The sequence below is a fragment of the Lepidochelys kempii genome, chromosome 5, assembly GCF_965140265.1.
Source record: "Lepidochelys kempii isolate rLepKem1 chromosome 5, rLepKem1.hap2, whole genome shotgun sequence".
Classification (NCBI taxonomy): domain Eukaryota; kingdom Metazoa; phylum Chordata; order Testudines; family Cheloniidae; genus Lepidochelys; species Lepidochelys kempii.
The window spans coordinates 24,781,970-24,805,350 of record NC_133260.1 but is presented as its reverse complement, the minus strand read 5'-3'; the positions used below and the strand labels follow the sequence as shown (position 1 = coordinate 24,805,350).

At 40.8% G+C, this 23,381-nt stretch overlaps 1 protein-coding gene across 2 annotated transcripts in view; it reads right to left on the bottom strand.

Moving 5' to 3' along the window:
- RAI14 (retinoic acid induced 14) overlaps positions 1 to 23,381 on the bottom strand; it is a 134,000-nt gene that overhangs the window by 101,077 nt on the left and 9,542 nt on the right. For both annotated transcript variants that reach the window (XM_073343703.1, XM_073343704.1), the window contains exon 2: positions 18,637 to 18,716. In XM_073343703.1, the coding sequence (XP_073199804.1) occupies positions 18,637 to 18,672 (36 nt within the window). In that variant the 5' untranslated portion in view covers positions 18,673 to 18,716. The remainder of the gene's footprint in view (positions 1 to 18,636; positions 18,717 to 23,381) is intronic.

Below are 23,381 nucleotides of genomic sequence, written 5' to 3'. Positions count from 1 at the left end.
TAAACATCACAGTTTTAAGACTACTTCAAATCTGTACCTTAAACACAGTCATGAAAATATGGGCAAATTATTCAGGGGTAGGAGGGAGATGGACCTACTATATAAAAGCAGCAAGTAACATTTAGACAGATTATTTTTAAGCAGTGCTCCCTTTACTTTCACGATCTGGAAACATCTATCAGAGGGTCATTTCGAGTCAATGTCAGAGGAAACGGGCAATTTAGCATTTCAAGGATAAATTACAAAGTCAGACTGAGGTCAACTCACTTAAAAAAAAGTATTATGCTACATTAGAAAAAACAAAGCAACAATTATAAATCTAAGTTCCAGGTATGGAACCTCCCTTGCATGGACTAGGAAAAAATACACCATGATAGAACACTTACCTTCCTATGCTACCGTCACACACAAAATACCAAATAAATTTCAGTTTGTGTGTTAACTCACCAAAGTTCTTCTGATGTACTTTGATAGCACCTTTCATTAGAACAACCCCAAATTTTACACTTAGATCACACCCTCCATCCAAGGATGCTTTACTAACAGTAGCTCAGTGGTTCTCAACCTATTTACCATTGTGGGCCGCATATGCAGCTCTCTGTGTTATATGGACCGCATCCACCCAATATATATACTATTTGTATGGCCCTGAGCTTGTCAGATGGGCCACAACTATGTGCTGATTGGGCGGCAAGCAGCCCACCGGCTGCGAGTTGAGAACCACTGCATTAGATGAATGAAGCCTCATGAAGTAGGTATTATCCATTTCACAGACCAGACCAAAGAGACACTAAGTGATTTGCTCCAAGTCATACAAGTCAGTGACAGAGTATGCAATTGAGATTACATCTACACTGTTTTCCGTTCTAATTATTAGATCGTGTTTTCCTCCTTGTTGCCTAAACAAGAGTTTGAACTAAAATAATAATAAAAAAGATAAATGTGTGTTTGGTAACCTTGGCCCAGTCTCTGGACATGTGGCCACATAAAAAGAAAAATAAAACCCAAACCTACCACAAACTGACAATTTCCTAGTGGGAGAGGACAGAGCAGCACCTGAAGAGGTTTGTGAAGAAACTTGCATGATGCCAGCTTGCCCACACAATGTTTATCTTCACCCTGTACCATTATCTGCATCTCTCTTTAACAAGCATTACATATGTTACATTTTAACCTCCCCAGTACTGGAAAAAAAAAAAAAAAATCATGGCAACAACAGGAAGTCAAGTTCAAAACCATGAGCATCAGCTGAAATCCAACACCCTTTCTGCATACTACCATAATCTTAATAAATACAAATAAAGTTGTTGACGTGTAGTGCAGCTGTGTATTGTCAGGTAACTATAAATGTGGTACTTACTGAACTGAACCGCATCACAAACACGGTGATAATGAGACTTGTCTCCTGACAACATGGCATGCTAAATATCCACCACAGCAATCTAGCTGTAGTAAGACTGGGCTTGCAAACAAGGAGTCAAAATAAAACAACTTCTAGCTTAAAAGCAAAAGATTTAACAATTGCATTGAAGAACTGTCTTCTTTACTGCCCGAACAGGAGCTACCTCAGAGCAAGCCTGGTGCAGCTTCCAGTCCTCTAGCAGTTTCTGCACCTATTCCAGCATAAGTGCACGGAACACACCCACCATTTATTCTGCTTGTCACCATGGGTTAATGTGGTCAGAGGCAGGAGAAAAGACCAGCAAAAACAAGAAGTGATAGTATGCCTGCACCAAGAGAAAGTAGGGCAGGAACTGTTAATGGGAGGGCAAAGAGTCAGTTTCCTGAGGCAGTCAGTATGTGTCTGTCCAAGCAGCAGGAGATGCCCTAGGACAATTGGAGCCCACAGCCCTTCTGAAGTGACCATGAAAGGCAAAGCACATTGAGAAGGATCATCTCAGACCCTTCTGCCACCACAAGAGCAGTTATAGAAAGCTTGACCCGCAGTCCCTAAACACGAGGGATGTAAATATCATTTTAAAAGTTAACCATTTAAATGATTAACGTTATATTGTTTAAACAGTTAACCAATTAAAGGGAGAGGAGCTGGGGTTGCTCTGGATGGCGAGAGGGGGGCTGTGGTCGGCTGGCAGGCCGGTGGACAAGGTGCTGGCGCGGCAGGGTCCAGGCGCGGTGGGGCTGGGGAAGGCATGGCCTGGGGGGGGGGTGGGCGCAGCTGGGGCCTGTAGGGAGGCGCAGCCGGGTGTTAACAGTTACTGTCGGTTAACCAGTAAGCCTAATGCTCACCGGTTAACATTTTACATCCCTACTAAACACAAGGAAATTAATTTAACTGACCCCCCCATCCCCCACAGCACAAAAGCTTTTAAGAATTAATCTTTAAAACCAAATATATTGTTAGAAATCTAACAACTTCTAGATACGGTCTCCCAGCCTCCCACACCACAATTTCCTCTCTTATTTACCTGTCTATTTTCAGAATTGTAATTCAGAATCTGTTTGCAACAGTGTATTTCACAATACTCTCCTACTACCATGAAGTGCTGAATTTTAGTTAGTTTCCCTGTGCGGCATGAATTGTACATCCGATAACGGCATGATAGGACAAAGATGTCAAAATGTTCCTATATTTCCAATTCCATATACATTTAAGAAGAATGGTGTATTGTCATTAAAGAAAGCAAGCAAGCCAGCCATAAAAAGAGCTACAAAGCTTGATAATCGCCCAACCCACCCACTCAACCGCCATGGGTTTCTCTACAACATGCAGTTCCATTCCATATCTAGGGTGAATCCTAGGCCAGATGAAGTCAATGCAAGTGTTACCACTGACTTCAGGGGGCCAATATGTCACTCATGGTGCATGACCCAAAGCCCAGTGGAGTCAATGAAGTTTTTCCACTGACTTCAGAGGTCCCTGAATCAGGCCTCTTGGTGAGCAGGCAGGCTACCAAAGATTACAAGAATCCTAAGAGGTTTCAGTACTTTATCTGCTCTCAGCAAGGGAGCAGATGAGTAAGAAGCAGCATCCACATGCAACAAGAAAGCAAAACAGATATGTCCAAATGCTGACCTATCTGCCCTAATGGGGTGATTTCCAAAGTTGTGTAAATTCCTTTGCCTCTATCATAGCATCTGCACAGTTCAGGTTGTGAACAGTGTAGTTACTCTGCGATGGTTACATGCCGTAACTGGCAATACTTTGTGCATAAAACTACTCAGATGTTTGCAGAGCCATAGGCACTGCTCAAGTTTAAAATGCTGTTTTACCAGTTGCACTGCAGTACCACCCAATGGTCCCAAATCAGGATCAGGTTCCCATCATGTTATGTGCTGTACAGACGTAAAGGAAACCAGTCCCTACCTCGGAGAGCTAACAATCAAATTTAAGACACAAACTGCACACAACAAATGAAAGTAGGGAAAGGAGAAAAAGTACTTTTAATCAGATCACATAGGCTAGCTAAATACACAAGCATCTGGGCTGAGAGATACCAGTACAGCAGCGTGTGTCGGAAGAATGTCCTGTTGCTGCCCTGTTCCTTTAATTAGGTAGAGGATTTCATTCACTGGGGATTTCACCAGTATGAAATCCCCCTTTTTTGTTTTTTAACTGAAGTCTATTTAAAAAAATATATATACAAATTATTTAATGAGCTAATTCGTGTAAAGCATCACAATGAGCTGCATAAATCTTGAAGAGTTGATATGGACATTAGTCCCACAAAAAGCATACCTGAAGACTACTCAGAAAGTTAAGCTAACACAGAATAAGATGGCCAACTTGCTTTTCAACAGCTATTTGATACCTATACTGTACTCCATGATCCACATTGGTTACAAGTTTGCTTCTGCAGACAATTCAAGATATTGACCTTTCTATGCTTGGGTTGTGATGATATTTTCATTGTGTTTACAAATAAGTTAGATAGACATTAAATTTGCATTAAAAAGCTGTGTTCTGGAATCTTACAGATCCCAAGATTTAGCTGGAAAAATAGTGACCACTTTGGTAATAAATGACTTTAGTCTATTCTGCCATTTCATCCTTTATGTTTATATATAGTGATCTAATAGCAGTACAAGTCTGAGCACATTATATTGCTTTTTCTCTCCAACTAAAAAAAGTGACCCTTTATAATAGCAATTTTCATACAGATGTGTATGAAAAAGACTGAAAAAGAAAAAACCAAGATGAATAAATTTTTCTTAAAAAACTACCTCATAACCAACACACAAGACAGGTTCACCATAAACATCTGTCACTCAAACAGACCTCACATTACCCAACAAATCTGTCTTTTCAACCCTGAAGCCCTCTCACCCCCTTTGAAATGAAGGCAGTTATCCATTATGAAATCAACATAGCAAACTCTTCCCTCCCTAAGTCCACAGAAGCACTTAGATAGCTCTGGAGATTTGAGGATGCTCTTAGTAACAAAATGTGTCCTGAAATCAAGGTCTGAAAAACCACCAATGAGCATAAAGCATTCCCTGGAGAGTTGGGCTGGGAAGGAGGGTACCTATCATTTTCTGAAGGGTTTATGCTCTTTAAAACAGGGTCTGAGCTATACAGTGCAGGAGATATAGCTCAAGAGGTGCAGCTAGCAAAGCACGGCTTTATGTCATCTCTGTGCCTCCTGAATTCTGGGCTCAGCTGGGAGCTTGCTTGCCTCTCAGTCTAGAGTTACAGCAGCCCCTTGGAGATTAGGGCCTTTGATACTGAAATAAAAATTAATACCTTACCAAACTGGTCAGAGCTCACATTTGAGCTTTCCTTGCATGCAAAACAATGGACTTCAACCTGCATTGTTCTCACACTCCTTAAACTACAGAGGAGGGGAACCCAAACATCTGATAAAATAAGCCACAATTTGTTCTGTAATCAACATCCTAGAATCTATTCATAGGAATGCCTTTTGTTCCGAGTACAAACAAAACCTAACCCTCTCCAAAGTGTCTTTGCCAGTTCATGTTTCTCAGACTGAACCAGTCACTTTCAAAATAAATCCATTCCTTTATTTCTGCTCTGACAACTTTGCGAGCTGACAAAACCAGGTTTTTAAATAATGTTACTGAATTAAAAGAAAAAAAATGATTAGTGCTAAAAAGAAGTTTCTATTTACAGAAATGATATAATGCATCACAGTAAAGACAGACAGATAAGTTTTTAAAATTATAGTAATAAACTATTTAGTATGACATTTAATTCCTTTTAGGGATAACCAAATACATTTGATATTTATTATAATTTTTTTGCAATTTTTCCAAACTCATGTCTTTGAACTTTGTTTTGATTTAAAATTAAGAAGGGCTCAAAAATCATCTTTTTACCTAACAAAAATTACTTTCCTGTTACCAACACATTAGTAATTGTAAACTTCTTAACAGTTTAAGGGCTTTTTTAATCCTTTATGCTGTTTACGCTTTGCACTCTATTTAGCATGGGCTATAAACAGACTGGCCAGTTTCACATCCTGCTTCTTTTGAATCCATCTATTTCTTCAGATTTCGTGCTGTTGCCCATCACAGAGAGACAAAGTGGGTGAGGTCATATCTTTTATTGGACCAACTTCTTTTGGTGAGAGAGAGAAGCTTTCAAGCTTACACAGACCTGAAGAAGAGCTCTGTATAAGCTCAAAAGCTTGTCTCTCTCACCAACAGAAGTCAGTTTAAAAAAAAGCCATCACCTCACCCACCTTCTCTCTCGAATATCCTGGGACCAACACAGCTACAACACCACTGCCCATCATTATAGCATCCATACACTTTCCATGTAAAATAGATTGGCAACAGCAGGGCCTCTTGACGATTTTATGAAGTCTCTGGCTCTTCCCTTTCTCTGATGCATCAGAGCAATAACAATGTTTGGATACCAACATAGTGGGGATGGGAGGGAAGATTTCATCAAAGACTAACTTTTCACCACAGCTCTTTAATGAAAATGTCTGTATGAATGCACACACCTCAACACTAGATATGGGTCCTACCTACTTGACCATTCCCCTTAAAGTTACACTACAATAGCCAAGTCAAAGGTTTCAGCCCACTTACAGGGACACAACTGGGTCATAATCAAATTTTGAAACGGTATTTAACTGGGTCAGCTGACTTGGGGCTTGTCCACGTTGGGGGAAAAAAGCCCACAGTAGTTGTTGTACACTAACTACTCCACACTAATTCCTCATGTGGATGCTCTTACTGAGCGCCTTTGTGCACATTAGCTCAATGCGCTTTGGAAGCGTACTAAGCTAAGCCACCTGAGGGCACTCTGAGTGTGCACTAGAGTGTCCACATGGGGAGTTAGTGCAGAGTAGTTAAAGTGCCTTAAATTCAAACCATAGCTTACTGAGTAACTCCCCCATGTAGACAAACCCTTGCTTATAGTCGCACTTTAATATACTGATATTAGCCTAGTCAGTGCTGGGTTTTATCTCCATTATAAATATAACCATATTACAACACAGCTATATTTCCCACTTCTCCCCAACAAGGTCATTAACTTCCAGTAGATCCCCAACTCTGACAGTATATCTAAGTCAAGCTGAAGTGTTGGATAGGAACAAAGCCAGAAATAATTATTCTTCAGCCTACACTATAAATTGGAATCATGTCTTTGAGCCCAATTATGCAGTAACCAGTTTCCCCAACATGTTTGCATTTTTGGCGTAAGCCAATACCCACTCAGGGAGAATTTCCAACGGTCTTGGTTAAACGTCCATTAAAGTCAACACACAGTAAATCTGTCCTTATTAGAGCAAAAAGCAATTAAGATAAAGTTGTATGCAGCCCTGTAAGGAAGCAAATAGCTCACATGATTCACCACTGAACTCCCCACCCAAAACACAAAGTTTTTTCTCTTGAGACTTAGGAAAGCCTGTTCTGTTCCTCTAAGAGCTTTCTATTTCCCAGACAGTCAGGTGGCATGGTTATCATTTTAAATGCTGGTATGGTTAAACTTTACAGTGACACACTCATCTAACCTGCTCCCTCCCTTCTCCCCCACCCCCAGCAGAAAGCTATACGTTTGTGGAGTCTCCACTGGTGACTCAATGGTACCCAACGCATAGCTGAATGAGTACGCTAGTTTTAAAGGAAGCCCCAAAGGGCCACCATGTTTTGAACATCCATCCACCCCGTGTCAGCAGTAAGTGACGACACCAGATGGCAGAAGCTGGTGTGTGACAGCAGTCTATAGAAGAGAGTGAGTTCTGCACCACAAATTGCAGGGACTTGGAAAACCTACTCACCTGCTTGCCCCGGGAGAGTACAAATTTTGCTCAGGTGAGTGAGCTGAGTAGGGCCAGTGTTCTATAAGCTCTTTCTATGGAGGGAGTGGGAAAGGCAAGTCTCCTCTAAGCTGCTTTTCTTTTCTCAAGAGCGAAAGAACCAGCAGGAGCCCCTACCCTTCTGTGCAAGAGAGTGGTGCTTGGTTCTACTTCTTTAATAGGAGTAGAGAAGCTGGAACCATTGCTACTTTTCCTGGAAAAGAGCTGATGGGAAGCTGAGAGCATCCTGCATGACCCAGAGCCAAGTATTAGTTTAGTTGGTAGAGAGGGATCCCAGCATTAACTGGAGAGCAGGGCTGAATGAACCCCAGAATCTGTTTATTAGGGAGCCACAAGTGGATGGGAGTGCTAAATTCACACTGTCACATCTTAAAATGTACTTAATTCAAAACATACATGAAAGAAGTCAAGCTCTGGCACACATAAATCACAAACACAAATGGGGAAAGTGGTCTAGTCAGTGTTGCTATTTCACTTTTTACCATAATGTATTTTTTTACAAGCAGACAAAGCACCCCTAATGATCTTTAAAGAGACTAGAAATAGAACATGGAGTTGGTCATGTGAATTCTTTCCCAATTTTTAGTGTTCACTTTTAGGCTAATTATAACTTTGAATGGGGGTTAGAACGCACTTTTAAATAGTGTTTAAAAGAGGTTTTTCCTTTTTAAAAAAATTTAATTTGCTCCCACAGATTAGCTCCCAGAGAATTTTGGGGGCCTTTCAATCTAAGGTGTTTATAAGGAGCCAATTCACAATAGGATCCAGAGCCTCCAAGCAATATTCTATACCAAAGAAATGTTGAACATGAGCCTACTCTTAAAGGCCCATTCAAGTAAAAAAGTGAGTTCTAATTAAAAACCTCAACATCTTAACAGTAGAATAGCCTCTATTTTAAAATTGAAAAGTTTTATATTATTGTAAATTACATTACAACATACCAAGCAGTCTCAAGCGTTTTAAAACCTGCAACACAATGACTCAATATGCTTCAGAATGGAGAGCAGACTCTTTAAAATAAGAATAGCAAGTTTCCCCTCCCACCATTTTATAACAGAAGGAATTGGCATTTTCAGAAACACCAGGAGCTGACGATTGGCATTGGGAAATCCAAGCATTTCTCGGCCATGTTTCAGACAACAGTTCCTTTTTATGTTGAGCCACAAGTCCATTTGCAAAAAAAATTTTAAAGCTGTTTTAATATTTTAATTACGAAATGCACAGATTGCAGGAAACGAAAGGGTGTTGTAGTTATGCAAAGTGTGGGTCATTAATAAGCACATAAGAATGGCCATACTGGGTCAGACCAAAGGTCCATCCAGCCCAATATCCTGTCTAAGGAGAGTGGCCAATGCCAGGTGCCCCAGAGGGAGTGAACCTAACAGGTAAAGATCAAGTGATCTCTCTCCTGCCATCCATCTACACCCTCTGACAAACAGAAGCTAGGGACACCATTCCTTACCCATCCTGACTAATAGCCATTAATGGACTTAACCTCCATGAATTTATCCAGTTCTCTTTTAAACCCTGTTATAGTCCTAGCATTCACAACCTCCTCAGGCAAGGAGTTCCACAGGTTGACTGTGTGCTGAGTGAAGAACTTCCTTTTATTGTTTTAAACCTGCTACCCATTAATTTCATTTGGTGGCCTCTAGTTCTTATATTATGGGAACAAGTAAATAACTTTTCCTTATTCACTTTCTCCACACCACTCATGATTTTATATACCTCTATCATATCCCCCCGGTTAGTCTCCTCTTTTCCAAGCTGAAAAGTCCTAGTCTCTTTAATCTCTCCTGATATGGTACCCATTCCAAACCCCTAATAATTTAGTTGCCCTTTTCTGAACCTTTTCTAATGCCAGTATATCTTTTTAGAGATGAGGGGACCACATCTGTACGCAGTATTCAAGATGTGGGTGTACTGTGGATTTATATAAGGGCAATAAAATATTCTCGGTCTTATTCTCTATCCCTTTTTTAATGACTCCTAACATCCCGTTTGCTTTTTTGACTGCCGCTACACACTGTGTGGATGTCTTCAGAGAACTATCCATGATGACGCCAAGATCTTTCTCCTGATTAGTTGTAGCTAAATTAGCCCCCCATCAATTGTATGTATAGTTGGGGTTATTTTTTCCAATGTGCATTACTTTACATTTATCCACATTAAATTTCATTTGCCATTTTGTTGCCCAATCACTTAGTTTTGTGAGATCTTTTTGAAGTTTTTCACAGTCTGCTTTGGTCTTAACTATCTTGAGCAGTTTAGTATCATCTGCAAACTTTGCCACCTCGCTGTTTACCACTTTCTCCAGATCATTTATGAATAGGACTGGTCCTAGGACTGACCCTTGGGGAACACCACTAGTTACCCCTCGCCATTCTGAAAATTTACCTTTATTCCTACCCTTTGTTCCCTGTCTTTTAACCAGTTCTCAATCCAGGAAAGGATCTTCCCTCTTATCCAATGGCAACTTAATTTACGTAAGAGCCTTTGGTGAGTTACCTTGTCAAAGGCTTTCTGGAAATCTAAGTACACTATGTCCACTAGATCCTCCTTGTCCACGTTTGTTGACCCCCTCAAAGAACTCTAATAGATTAGTAAGACATGATCTCCCTTTACACAAACTATGTTGACTTTTGCGCAACAATTTATGTTCTTCTGTGTGTCTGACAATTTTATTCTTTACTATTGTTTCAACTAATTTTCCCGGTACTGACGTTTGACTTACTGGTCTGTAATTACCAGGATCACCTCTAGAGCCCTTCATAAATATTGGCGTTACATTAGCTATCTTCCAGTCACTGGGTACAGTGGCTGATTTAAAGGACGGGTTACAAACCATAGTTAATAGCTCCGTAATTTCACATCTGAGTTCTTTCAGAACTCTTGGGTGAATGCCATCTGGTCCCGGTGACTTGTTACTGTTAAGTTCCTCAATTAATTCCAAAACCTCCTCTAGTTATATTTCAATCTGTGACAATTCCTCAGATTTGTCACCTACAAAAGACGGTTCAGGTTTCCGAATCTCCCTAACATCCTCAGCCGTAAAGACTGAAGCAAAGAATACATTTAGTTTCTCTGAGATGACTTTATCTCGATCGTCCAGGGGCCCCACTGGTTGTTTAGCAGACTTCCTGCTTCTGAAGTGCTTAAAAAACATTTTATTACCTTTTGAGTTTTTCGCTAGCTGTTTTTCTAACTCCTTTTTGGCTTTTCTTATTACATTTTTACATTTAATTTGGCAGTGTTTATGCTCCTTTCTATTTACCTCACTAGGATCTGACTTCCACTTTTTAAAAGATGCCTTTTTATCTCTCACTACTTCTTTTACATGGTTGTTAAGCCATGGTGGCTCTTTTTTTAGTTCTTTTACTGTGTTTTTTAATTTGGGGTATACATTTAAGCTGAGCCTCTATTATGGTATCTTTGAAAAGTGTCCATGCAGCTTGCAGGGATTTCACTCTAGTCACTGTACCTTTTAATTTGTGTTTAACTAACCTCCTCATTTTTGCATAGTTCCCCTTTCTGAAATTAAATGCCACAGTGTTGGGCTGTTGAGGTGTTCTTCCCACCACAGGAATGTTAAATGTTATTATATTATGGTCACTATTTCCAAGCAGTCTTGTTATAGTTACCTCTTGGACCAGATCCTGCGGTCAGGACTAGATCGAGAGTTGCCTCTCCCCTTGTGGGTTCCTGTACCAGCTGCTCCAAGAAACAGTCATTTAAAGTATCGAGAAATTTATTCTCTGCATTTTGTTCTGAGGTGACATGTACCCAGTCAATATGGGGATAATTGAAATCCCCCACTATTATTGAGTTTTTTATTTTGATAGCCTCTCTAATTTCCCTTAGCATTTCATGGTCACTATCACTGTCCTGGTCAGGTAGTCAATAATAGATCCCTACTGTTATATTCTTATTAGAGCATGGAATTACGATCCATAGAGAGTCTATGGAACATGTGGATTCATTTAAGATTTTTATTTCATTTGATTCTACATTTTCTTTCACATATAGTGCCACTCCCCTCCCCACCGCATGACCTGTTCTGTCCTTCCGATATATTTTGTACCCCGGAATGATTGTGTCCCATTGATTGTCCTCACTCCACCAGGTTTCTGTGATGCCTATTATATCAATATCCTCCTTTAACATGAGGCACTCTAGTTCACCCACCTTATTATTTAGGCTTCTAGCATTTGTGTACAAGCACTTTAAAAACTTGTCACTGTTCATTTGTCTGCACTTTTCTGATGCGTCAGATTCTTTATGTGAATGTTTCTTGTCTGATCTGGCCCATACTTTGTCTTCTTCCATCCTTTCCTCCTGACTAAAACCTAGAGAATCTCTATCAATAGATTCTCCTCTAAGAGAAGTCTCTGTCCGATCCACGTGCGCCTCCGCAGCAATCGGCTTTCCCCCCATCTCTTAGTTTTAAAAGTGCTCTGCAACCTTTTTAATGTGAAGTGCCAGCAATCTGGATCCACTTTGGTTTAGGTGGAGCCCATCCTTCCTATATAGGCTCCCCCTATTCCAAAAGTTTCCCCAGGTCCTAATGAATCTAAACCCCTCCTCTCTACAACATCGTCTCATCCACGCACTGAGACTCTGAAGCTCTGCCTGCCTAGCTGGCCCTGCGCGCGGAACTGGAAGCATTTCTGAGAATACCACCACAGACATCCTGGATTTCAGTCTCTTTCCTAGCAGCCTAAATTTGGCCTCCAGGACGTCTTTCCTACCCTTCCCTATGTCACTGGTACCTACATGTACCACGGCCACTGACTCCTCCCCAGCACTACACAAGTCTACCTAGATGCCTCGAGAGATCCGCAACCTTCGCACCAGGCAGGCAAGTCACCATACGGTTCTCCTGGTCATCACAAACCCAGCTATCTATGTTTCTAATGACTGAATCTCCCATTACTAACACCTGCCTTTTCCTAGTGACTGAAGTTCCCTCCCCCGGAGAGGTAACCTCACTGTGAGAGGATACCCCAACATCATCTGGAAGGAGGGTCCCAACTATGGGAAGGTTTCCCTCTGTTCCCGTTAACTGCTCTCCTTTAGCCCTTTCATCCTCCTTAACAGCGCAAGGGCTGTCTGACCGGAGGGGGGACAAATCTACAGTGTCCCTGAAAGCCTCATCAACATACCTCTCTGCCTCCCTTAGCAACTCCAGTTCCGCCACCGTGGCCTCCAAAGCCCATACACGGTCTCTGAGGGCACCGAATGCACACAGATGCCACCCGCCCACAGGGCAGGTAATCATACATACTACACTGAGTGCAATAAACAGGATAGCCCCCACTCTGCTGCTGGGCTTCTGCCTGCATTTTCTCCTACAGCTACCTAGGTTAATGATAGGGTTTTTTGTATAAATCAAGAAGTTTTGATTACAGTTTAGTTTAAAGGTTTTAAAGAATGGCAAGTGTACCTTGCCCCCTTTCCAAACTCCCTGTTATCGGTCCCTGGTCGCTTGCTCACTGCTTTATAAAGCCGTGGCCTTCTTGATAGCCCCCAACTAAGGCTCAGCCAATGAACAGAGGCTTCTAATGGTGGTTTAAAATCTTAATGGCTCCTATTAACCAGGACAATTGACTGTAGATGGCTCTGTTTTACTTGTAAGTCTTCCTGTATACCTGTGTGCTGGCAAGTGGGCAATGAAGTCTTACAGTGACATGATCATGTTACCTGAACTGGAATCCATCTTTAACCTGGAGCTTTTCCATTGAGAAGGAGGGGTGAGAACCCAGAGGGACAAAGAATTCCCGCCTTATGCAAAAGATATATAAGTGGGTGGAACAGAACAAATGAGAGGGCCATCATGAGAAATCCCCTAGCTACTACCTGAGCTGGAACAGGGGCTGTACCAGGGGAAAGGATTGTGCCCAGACTAGGAAGGTGTCCAGTCTGTGAAAGAAACGTATTGAAATATCTGAGGGTGAGATTTTATCTGTATTCAGTTTCATTACTGTACTAGACTTAGACTTGCGTGTTTTATTTTATTTTGCTTGGTAATTCACTTTGTTCTGTCTGTTACTACTTGGGACCACTTAAATCCTACTTTCTGTATTTAATAAAATCACTTTTTACATATTAATTAACCCAGACTCTGTATTAATACCTGGGGTGCAAACAGCTGTGCATCTCTCTCTATCAGTGTTATAGAGGGCGAACAATTTATGAGTTTACCCTGTATAAACTTTATACAGGGTAAAATGGATTTATTTGGGGTTTGGACCCCATTGGGAGTTGGGCATCTGAGTGTTAAAGACAGGAACACTTCTTAAGCTGCTTTCAGTTAAATCTGCAGCTTTGGGGCACGTGGTTCAGACCCTGGGTCTGTGTTGGAGCAGACTGGCGTGTCTGGCTCAGCAAGACAGGGTGCTGGAGTCCCAAGCTGGCAGGGAAAGCAGGGGCAGAAGTAGTCTTGGCACATCAGTTGGCAGGTCCCAAGGGGGTTTCTGTGATCCAACCCATCACAATGTCCACCAGGCAACAGTTGCCCCCAAGAAGAATTTTAGAATGACCAAGCAAAGCATGCCAAGAGGGAGAGATGTGCATTCACAAAGCCCGAGTAACAGGGATATATGCAGGTGAAGTACAGAGGAGTTGGGGAGTGGAATCCCAGTTCAGGATCAGGAGGAGAAGCTGCTGCACAACCCTCACCACCCTAGCCTATAGGTAGGCATGAAAGCTGCAAACTCTCCATGACACTGCTGTGGAACATGAGGACTACCAATTTTAATTATGTATCCTGCAGCTCCTTCTTAATTCTGTGCACTCAGAATCAGTCTAAGCAAAATCAGAGATCCCTGCTGTAGAGCATACAGTTTGTTCACACTGCTTCCTTTCCATAGACACTCCACTGGTGAACCACTACCCAACACTCCAGCCACACCATAGTAGTGCACAGATTTATTCTGGCCTTCTGCACAGGGTGAAGTTTCCTGGGTCTTTTGTTATGCTGGTCTACTCACACTCTTAACAAGGCTTCTTTTTTAATTCATCCCCTTCCCACCTGAATCTGGAATTTCTGATCTAGTTGTAGCCCTGTCAAACTTGAGATTTTTGGCAGCTTTATAAAGTTAAGTATTTTTACACTAGAAGACACCTAAAGTTTTGAATATGAAGAGTGGACCTTCTGGACAAGTGATCTTATTTTTTTCTTGGGATACCAGCACAATGACTGTCCCATCTCAGTCTCAGATTGACAAACCCGTAACATAACCACAAAAATCTCTCTCTCTCTGTTTATATTATTCAGTCTATTCCAAAAGCCCAAATTAAGCATAGCAACCAAACCGGCCTTTTCAGGATGAGCTTTCCTCTCCCCTCATTTTAGTGAGTAAGGTCACCAGCAATGTTCACACCCCAAGTCAGCACAGCAGTTGCCTGCAATGACTACTACCTTCAGCTCAGACCTCCACAAGCTGCGGTCCACAGAGAACTTGGGTGGTCACATCACACTGACTTTTCCTCCTTATTCACAGTTACAGTACAACCTCAGAGTTATAAATGCCTCGGGAATGGAGGTTGTTCATAACTCTAAAATGTTACTAATTCAGAACAATGTGTTATTGCTCTTTCAAAAGTTTACAACTGAACATTGACTAAACAGCTTTGAAACCTTACTATGCAGAAGAAAAATGCTGCTTTCCCTTCATTTTTTTTAAGTAGTTTACGTTTAACACAGTACCCTACAGTATTTGCTTTTTCTTTTTTTCTCTGCTGCTTGATGGTGTACTTCCAGTTCCAATGAGGCGTGTGGTTGACCTGTCAGTTTAATGCACGTTCATAACTCTGAGGTTTTACTGTATTAAACGCCAACTAATATATACCTATACTGCAACGTGTCAGAGTATGGGGGAGAAGCAGCCCATGAGACAATCTCTATATTAAAATATTGCACATGCAATAAAACCTCCCTCCCTTATATAGTTAATGGATTTATGAGGCCTCCAGTGCTTAAAAGCAAAACTGTTAATTTCAAAGCTAGGCTTTGTCTACACTGAGGATCTGCCCTGGTTACAGCCACCAGGGCAGCTAAGTGCACACCCTGGAGTAGCCAGGCAAAGCAGCTGTTATGATGCTATTTGCTCCTTAGTTTCAAGCAAGCTGCACTGATGCCATAGCTTGCTCCCGCTGGAGGTTTGCACTGGTACAGTTATATCAGTGGCTGGCCACTGATGGCTGAAATCCCCAGAGTAGAGAAAAAGTTGTAGAAAAAGTTAGGATTTTTCTTGTAACATTGGCAGGTAAAAACAAAGATTGAAGTGTGATTTAAGATGGTGTCACTTTAATGTGGAGTTTAATTCTTTTATATTTGAATAGAGGTAGGTGTTATAAAGGATTGCCATACACAAGTCACATGTTTTATCTGAGAAAATCTAAGTAATTAGTTTGGGCTACATAGTTACGGTATGCGTTCCTAGCAAATATACAGTTTGATTCATATGATATCATCAGGTCCATGGATTGCCAAAGTTCGGGTTAAAAAAAAAAATATGCACCAAAGGACCTGCAGCAAGCCTGGCATCAAGTTTCAACTCTCCTGTAAGATGCTGTCCAGGGGAAGAAAGGGGAAAAAAAAAAAAAAAAAGGCTTGGGGGAGAGGGCAGATGATCAGGAGGAATCCAAAAGAATGAGTATGGTCTGTTTAAAATGTGGGTGAGATAACACACAGCCATATTCTACCAAAGACAGCTGGTGGAAACAAACCAACTGTAAATGAATGCCCACCTTAGCTGGAATAATTTAGGCTCTTCATCTTCCGCATATGTGTAATAACTAGGGAGTTTTCTAGTTAAATGGTGATCTCTCACACCTGTCAGCTGAATCAGGGTTCAAAATGCAAAATACAGCACTCAGGAATATTGTGTTGATTTGTGAAACTCCCTGCAAAACTCCAAGTTAATTGTTGTATGAACAGATTGTTTAGAGAACTAGCTATGGTAAAGGACCACTGTATGCCATTTATTTAAAAGCAGCATGTCATTTTAAAAAACAAAACAAAAAACTAAGCACGAATACACTGAAATCACAGATTATTTAATGTTGGAATATGAAAGATTTCATATTTCTGGTACAGACTCAGACTCTTTCAGATCAGAAAGGATCATCTAGTCTGACCTCCTGCACTTTGCAGGCCACAGAACCTCACCCACCCACTCTTGCAAATAGATCCCTAACGTGTGGCTGAGTTACTGAAGTCCTCAAATCATGATTTAAGGACTTCAAGTTACAGAGAACCCACCATCTACACGAGTTGAAACCTGCAAGTGACCCTGTCCCACACTGCAGAGGAAGGTGAAAAAACCCCAGGATCTCTTGCAATCTGACCTGGGGGGGAAAATTCCTTCCCATTCCCAAATATGGCGATCAGTTAGACCCTGAGCACGTGGGCAAGACCCACCAGCCAGACACCTGGAAAAGAATTTTCTGTAGTAACTCAGAGCCTTCCCCATCTAGTGTCTCATCACCAGCCTTGGAGATATCTGCTGCTACCAGTCGCAGTTCAGCTAAATGCCCTTGTGGGCAGTCCCATCATACCATCCCCTCCATAAACTTAGCAAGTTCAGTCTTGAAGCCAGTTTTTTGCCCACACTGCTCCCCTTGGAAGGCTGTTCCAGAACTTCACTCCTGTGATGGTTAGAAACTGTCATCTAATTTCAAGCCTAAACTTGATGATGGCCAGTTTATATCCATTTGTTCTTGTGTCCACCTTGACACTTAACTAACTCCTCTGTTTCCCTAGTATTTATCCCTCTGATGTATTTAGAGAGAGCAATCATATTTCCCCATCTTTGGTTAGGCTAAACAAGCCAAGCTCTTTGAGTCTCCTCTCATAACTTAAGTTTTCCATTCCTTGGATCATCCTAGTAGCCCTTCTCTGTACCTGTTCCAGTTTGAATTCATCTTTCTTAAACACAGGAGGCCAGAATTGCACACAGTACTCCAGATGAGGTCTCACCAGTGCCTTGTATAATGGTACTAACACTTCTCTATCACTACTGTAAATCTCGCCTGATGCATTCGAGGACTGCATTAGCATTTTTCACAGCCGCATCATACTGGCGGCTCATGGTTATCCTCTGATCAACCAATACACCCAGCTCTTTCTCCTCCTCCGCCATTTCCAACTGATATGACCCCAGCTTATAGCAAAAATTCTTGTTGTTAGTCCCCAAATGCATGACCTTGCACTGTGCACTATTCAATTTCATCCCATTTCTATTACTCCAGTTTACAAAGTTGTCCAAATCATCTTGTATGATATTCCAGTCCTCCTCCTCATTGGTATGATCAGTGTTGTTACAGGTTCCACCCAAAAGATGAGAGAGGGTCAAACATATGGCATACATGTCAAGAGTCACCTGTGTCACGTGCATTTTATCTGTAAGACAATTCAGTGCTGCCATGCCACAAAGTGTGTGCCACAACACAACTAATAAGACTTCCTACAAGCAAACATGTGACATAACTTCACGGGCATACATTCCGCACGCCACAAAATGCCACAAGAACTTATTGCATAAGAATGCAGTGAACAGTAACCAGGCATACTGAGTGATTGTATAAACAGGTGGCATTCGCACTGCTTCAGAAGAAATACACACACTGTATGAGGTCAAATTCACCCCTCTCTTGGTAATCTTACTGGTAACTCAAACAGAATATGAAACTCAGCCTAAGCTTTCTCTCCAGTTGCAGCTCTTCCTGGGGTTTGACAAATCCTAGAGGACTTCCCCATCTCTGCCCCTAGTTCCCTGTATGAGAGGCAGGTGCAAACATCTACTCAGACTGGTGGAATTAACTAGCCACATCTGCCTTATCAGCTCTGTGCAGGGTTCCAGAACCCCTGCTAACAGGGTAGTCAACAGGACAGCCTTGTATCCCTATATGGAGTTACAGACCTTGCCACCCTGTTACAGTCTGGATACAGTTTTCTATGTTAAGTGTTCAGATACCACAGTGATAATAATGGTACAAATGCCTAAAAAGAAACAATACTGGATATTAGAACCATTAATAGGATAAGCTAAGCTCCAGGTACAGAATCAAGATTTGTGAAAGAGCCCAATCTGGTAGAAGACCGGTGGATCCTGCACACATGCAGATTTTCACATAAGCCAGCTAATGTCCTAAGGTGAGGCATGTGGCCAATTCTGATTAGCCTGTGTAACTGAGAATTATACTCCAAAACAGAAACAGTTTAGAGACCTAATGTAACAGGAGAGTACAGTAGTGTTTGGAAAATGCTTCTGTTCTCTGTAGTTGATTAACCTACAACCTTATCTAGTTGGGAGTGAGGGACTGTTTCCACAATACAAACTAACAAATATTAGTCAGCCAGAGCGAGCCCTGGAGTACTTACATCACTCTTTCTGAACTTTGCTTTCAAGCTCTTCATGTTTATCCCATTCAGTTTTCCAGATCTGAGTTTTTTTTCAACACCTAGGCAAAACAGAAAGGAAAATAAGTTTCTAACTAGATACTGCATAGGTTCACTAGGAGCCTTATTACACTTTTAAAAATAGAACTTTGACTTAAAAACAAATCAAGAAGTATCGGTTGTGTCTTACTTTTCAAGATTCTTTAAAATTAACAGCATTTCACAGCTTCCTGAAGTTTCGTGGCACAAGCCCATCACTGACTAAATTCCTGCAGAGCAATAGCATGAAACAATCTTTACCTGTTATTTGTAAGTTTGTATTTTATAATACTAGTAACATCTTGCCTAAAGAGGATATTACAGGTAACATTTGTACGAGCCTACTGGCTTATATCTGTGTTACTGTCAAAACAACCACTGGTACAGGTGGGTAGTGGGAAAGAAACTGTAGGGAAATATCCAGTCATTGAATTAAGGTTCTTGCACCCTACCCTGGCACACATTGCAGGATAATGTCAGAAGCATCCTCTATCAATCTCAATATATGGAGAAGTTCTGTACAAACATTTCCACTAATAGTTTGTGAACACATACGAAAACAAAACATAATGGGAAGAGAATAGCTACTGGGAGAAAGATTAATAGACTCCTGGAATGAACAAAGTCATCTAAGTAACAAAATTTCAACATTTCAAGGTCTGTTGAAAACTTACAAAATATGTTTGCGTTATGTTTACAGAAATAGTCTGTCCATGTATTTTTGGAGTTTTAGCTGCCATGCAAGCTCCTACTGAAAGAACAATTTAACAGCAAAAAATATTCACATGCACAAAGTTCTGTTTCTTTCTAGCAACTTCTCCCTCCAACTTAGAATAAAAGAAAAAAATTTCCTATTGTAGTTCAGAGTCTAGTCAAATAAATGAATAGCTATGAATATATTCCCCTCCCCTAATTTCTATAGGTCCCCTACGTTCACTGTATGAAATTTCATGTCATTTTCAGAGGCTCTAGACTCCAGTTTGATAAAGAAAAAAAAACCCACCACCACCATTCTTTCATCACATCAGTTAAGTTAAAGTGCCAATTTATTTTTTGGCAAGCAAGTTAAAATGACCACACTATTGTGCAAATTAAGATTTAATCCACACTCACATGTAATCTTTCAAAATGGTATCACATAGTTTTATCAACAGTTACATTGCAGGAAGATGGTATATTTGTGGAAAGTCAGGAAAAAAAATCAATAACCACACACCATCCTTTTGAACTAAGCACAGCTATGAGAAGTTTTTAAATCACCAGAGCTCTACATGAACAGTTCTCATGAAGATATTAAAAAAACAAAAACACATGAATAAGCTTCCCAAAATATCTCACAGACATGCCAAGTAGGTCTTCAGCTGGGCCAATTCCTCTCCTTCCCCCAAAACAAATACCTTTCTGTAGAAAGTTAAAGTAACACCAAATCTAATCAAAGGACTCAGGCACGATTAGGTAGTTGTTCTGCAGGCAGAACGCTGACTCACTTTTAATACAAGAACAAGGGGACACTCAATGAAACTCAAAAAGTAACAAGTGTAAAGAGTGACCTCTACAGAGGTAGAAAAACAACAGATTTGAGCTCTCCGTTCCTTTGCGGGAGGGGCAGGTCGCTTCTTTATGACAGACATAGTAGTCTTGAAAGGTTTTTGCAAAAAAGACAAAACTCATTTTATTTTGCAGGTGCTGTCTAGGCTGGAGGATGCTAAAATGATGGAGAATTAATGAGAGGGTGACATGGAGTGAAAATTACAGATGCAGACATGCATCTGAAGAAGTGGAGTTTTTACCCATGAAATCTTATGCTCAAATAAACCTGTTAGTCTTTAAGGTGCCACCGGACTCCTTGTTGTCAAGATCAAGCAACTTCACCTCTCCAGTGAAGGAGTCAGAGCTCACAACGAACATCTGAGACTTCCTAGAGGTTTTGCTGGAGGACCAAGGAAGAGCAACCTTGACATTTCCTGGTATTTCCAAGGTAAAAAAAACAAGACTTTTTCACATGTGTCATAAATATAAAGGGAAGGGTAAACCCCTTTGAAATCCCTCCTGGCCAGGGGAAAGCTCCTCTCACCTGTAAAGGGTTAAGAAGCTAAAGGTAACCTCGCTGGCACCTGACCAAAATGACCAATGAGGAGACAAGATACTTTCAAAAGCTGGGAGGAGGGAGAGAAACAGAGGGTCTGTGTCTGTCTATATGCTGGTCTTTACCAGGGATAGACCAGGAATGGAGTCTTAGAACTTTTAGTAAGTAATCTAGCTAGGTATGTGTTAGATTATGATTTCTTTAAATGGCTGAGAAAGGAATTGTGCTGAATAGAATAACTATTTCTGTCTGTGTATCTTTTTTGTAACTTAAGGTTTTGCCTAGAGGGGTTCTCTATGTTTTTGAATCTAATTACCCTGTAAGATATCTACCATCCTGATTTTACAGGGGGGATTTCTTTATTTCTATTTACTTCTATTTTTTTTTTATTAAAAGTCTTCTTGTAAAAAACTGAATGCTTTTTCATTGTTCTCAGATCCAAGGGTTTGGGTCTGTGGTCACCTATGCAAATTGGTGAGGCTTTTTATCCAACATTTCCCAGGGAAGGGGGGGGTGCAAGTGTTGGGAGGATTGTTCATTGTTCTTAAGATCCCAGGGTCTGGGTCTGTAGTCACCTAGGCAAATTGGTGAGGCTTTTTACCAAACCTTGTCCAGGAAGTGGGGTGCAGAGTTTTGGGAAGTATTTTTGGGGGAAGGACACGTCCAAACAGCTCTTCCCCAGTAACCAGTATTAGTTTGGTGGTGGTAGCGGCCAGTCCAAGGACAACGGGTGAAATATTTTGTACCTTGGGGAAGTTTTGACCTAAGCTGGTAAAGATAAGCTTAGGAGGTTTTTCATGCAGGTCCCCACATCTGTACCCTAGAGTTCAGAGTGGGGGAGGAACCTTGACAACATGTCTTACTTATACATCGAAGCAGGAAAAGGGGGGGGGGGAGGAGAGGAGGTGGCAGAAGCCTAATGTTTTAAAAATCCTTTGCAGATGATCACTTTTAAAACTGATATAGAGGTATTATCTTTTATTTAAAAGCCTCTGGAACATATCACCACAAGAGATAATTGAAGCCAATAGTTTAGCAGGATTTAAAAACAGATTAAACACTTATATAAGTAAGAAGACTATTCAATTACATGGAATTATATTCCTTTAAAATTTTCAATGGACTAAAAACAAATGTTCATACATCAGGGCAAAGAAATCACCAAGCAGGGATTTAAATAAATACCACCGCCACCCAGAAATAAAAACTTCCCTGCTACAAGTTTGTTTGGGGTTTTTTGAACCTACATCTGAAGCAGCAGAAGACAGGATGTTGTTGAAGACAGGATACCTGACTAGATGGACTAATGGTGAGATCCTCTATGGGAACTCCTGAGTATGCAGACAGAGTGGCTGCAGAACTGGGCCTTATGTAGGACTTATTATACATTCCAATTAGCAGCTGTCATCAACAAGTTTTTGATGGTTTTTTTTTTTTTGGGCACTTCCTGTTGGAGGCCAACATTACAACTAACTTTTTTTCCCCACAAGATTCATCAAGATCACATGTTGCCTACAGTATGTGCATTTTATGTACTTATGGCATTATCTAAATCCACAGCAAAATCAAATTTTTGGCAGCATGCCAAAACAAAAACACACCACCACCATACCAACCACCCCATAGATTCCCAGGTTTGGTGTTGTTCATGACCCACATTACTCTAATCTTTTCATCAGACACAACTAAAAACAAACATTACGATTAGAATTTGTGCATCATAACGCTCATGATCCCTCAGCAATAGAGAGACAAAAATCTGTAAAACAACTGGCTTTTGTTTCCCCTTACTAAAGGTTTACATTCTCAAAGGGAGTAACTACTGGAATTAGCACAGAAGAGGTCAGTGTCCCAATTCAGTACACCTTTATGATAAATGTTCATTTCCCACAGATAAAAGGTAGTTCCTCTAATAACGTACTGCATTACTGTTGTACAAGACACTCTGTACAAGACACAGGCACATCCACTGAAATTCACAAATGAACACTGCTCTACGACCTTTCAAAACAGTATTTCAGCAGGTGATACAAAGGTACTAACAAAGACCATCTTTTCAATCCATTTATCAAATAGAGTGTAGCTCCCATTTTAGAGCAGATGCAATAATAAATACTGAGAACTGTCAATTTGTATCCACAGCATCTTTGTAAAATCAGAGCATATAAATCCACAAGCTCAGCAGCTTAATTCTAGTTAAAAGCATCCGATTGTTAGTTCAATTAAATACACAATACTTGATCTGTAATCCCTTTAGCATAGAATTAAAAAATTATTAACTTTTAGCAATACATACTAAAACCCCAGCAAGGTTCACTGTCAACCTAGAAATGCCACCATGTTACAATAAGATGCAGTAGGATAGTGGTAATTTGAGGTTCCGAGATTTCTGTATGTATGGTGTTTGAACCTAAAATTCATACCATTAAGTATTAAGGTTTAAAAAGTTACTAGGGCAAGCACTCCCACTGACTTACACTAGGGCAAATCAAAGTAAATAGCCACCCTAGGCTTATAGTTTCCTCCAATTAAAATTATATTAGAATCAGAGCAAGGTCTTTCAAACAACATTCAGGTTTCAGAGTAACAGCCGTGTTAGTCT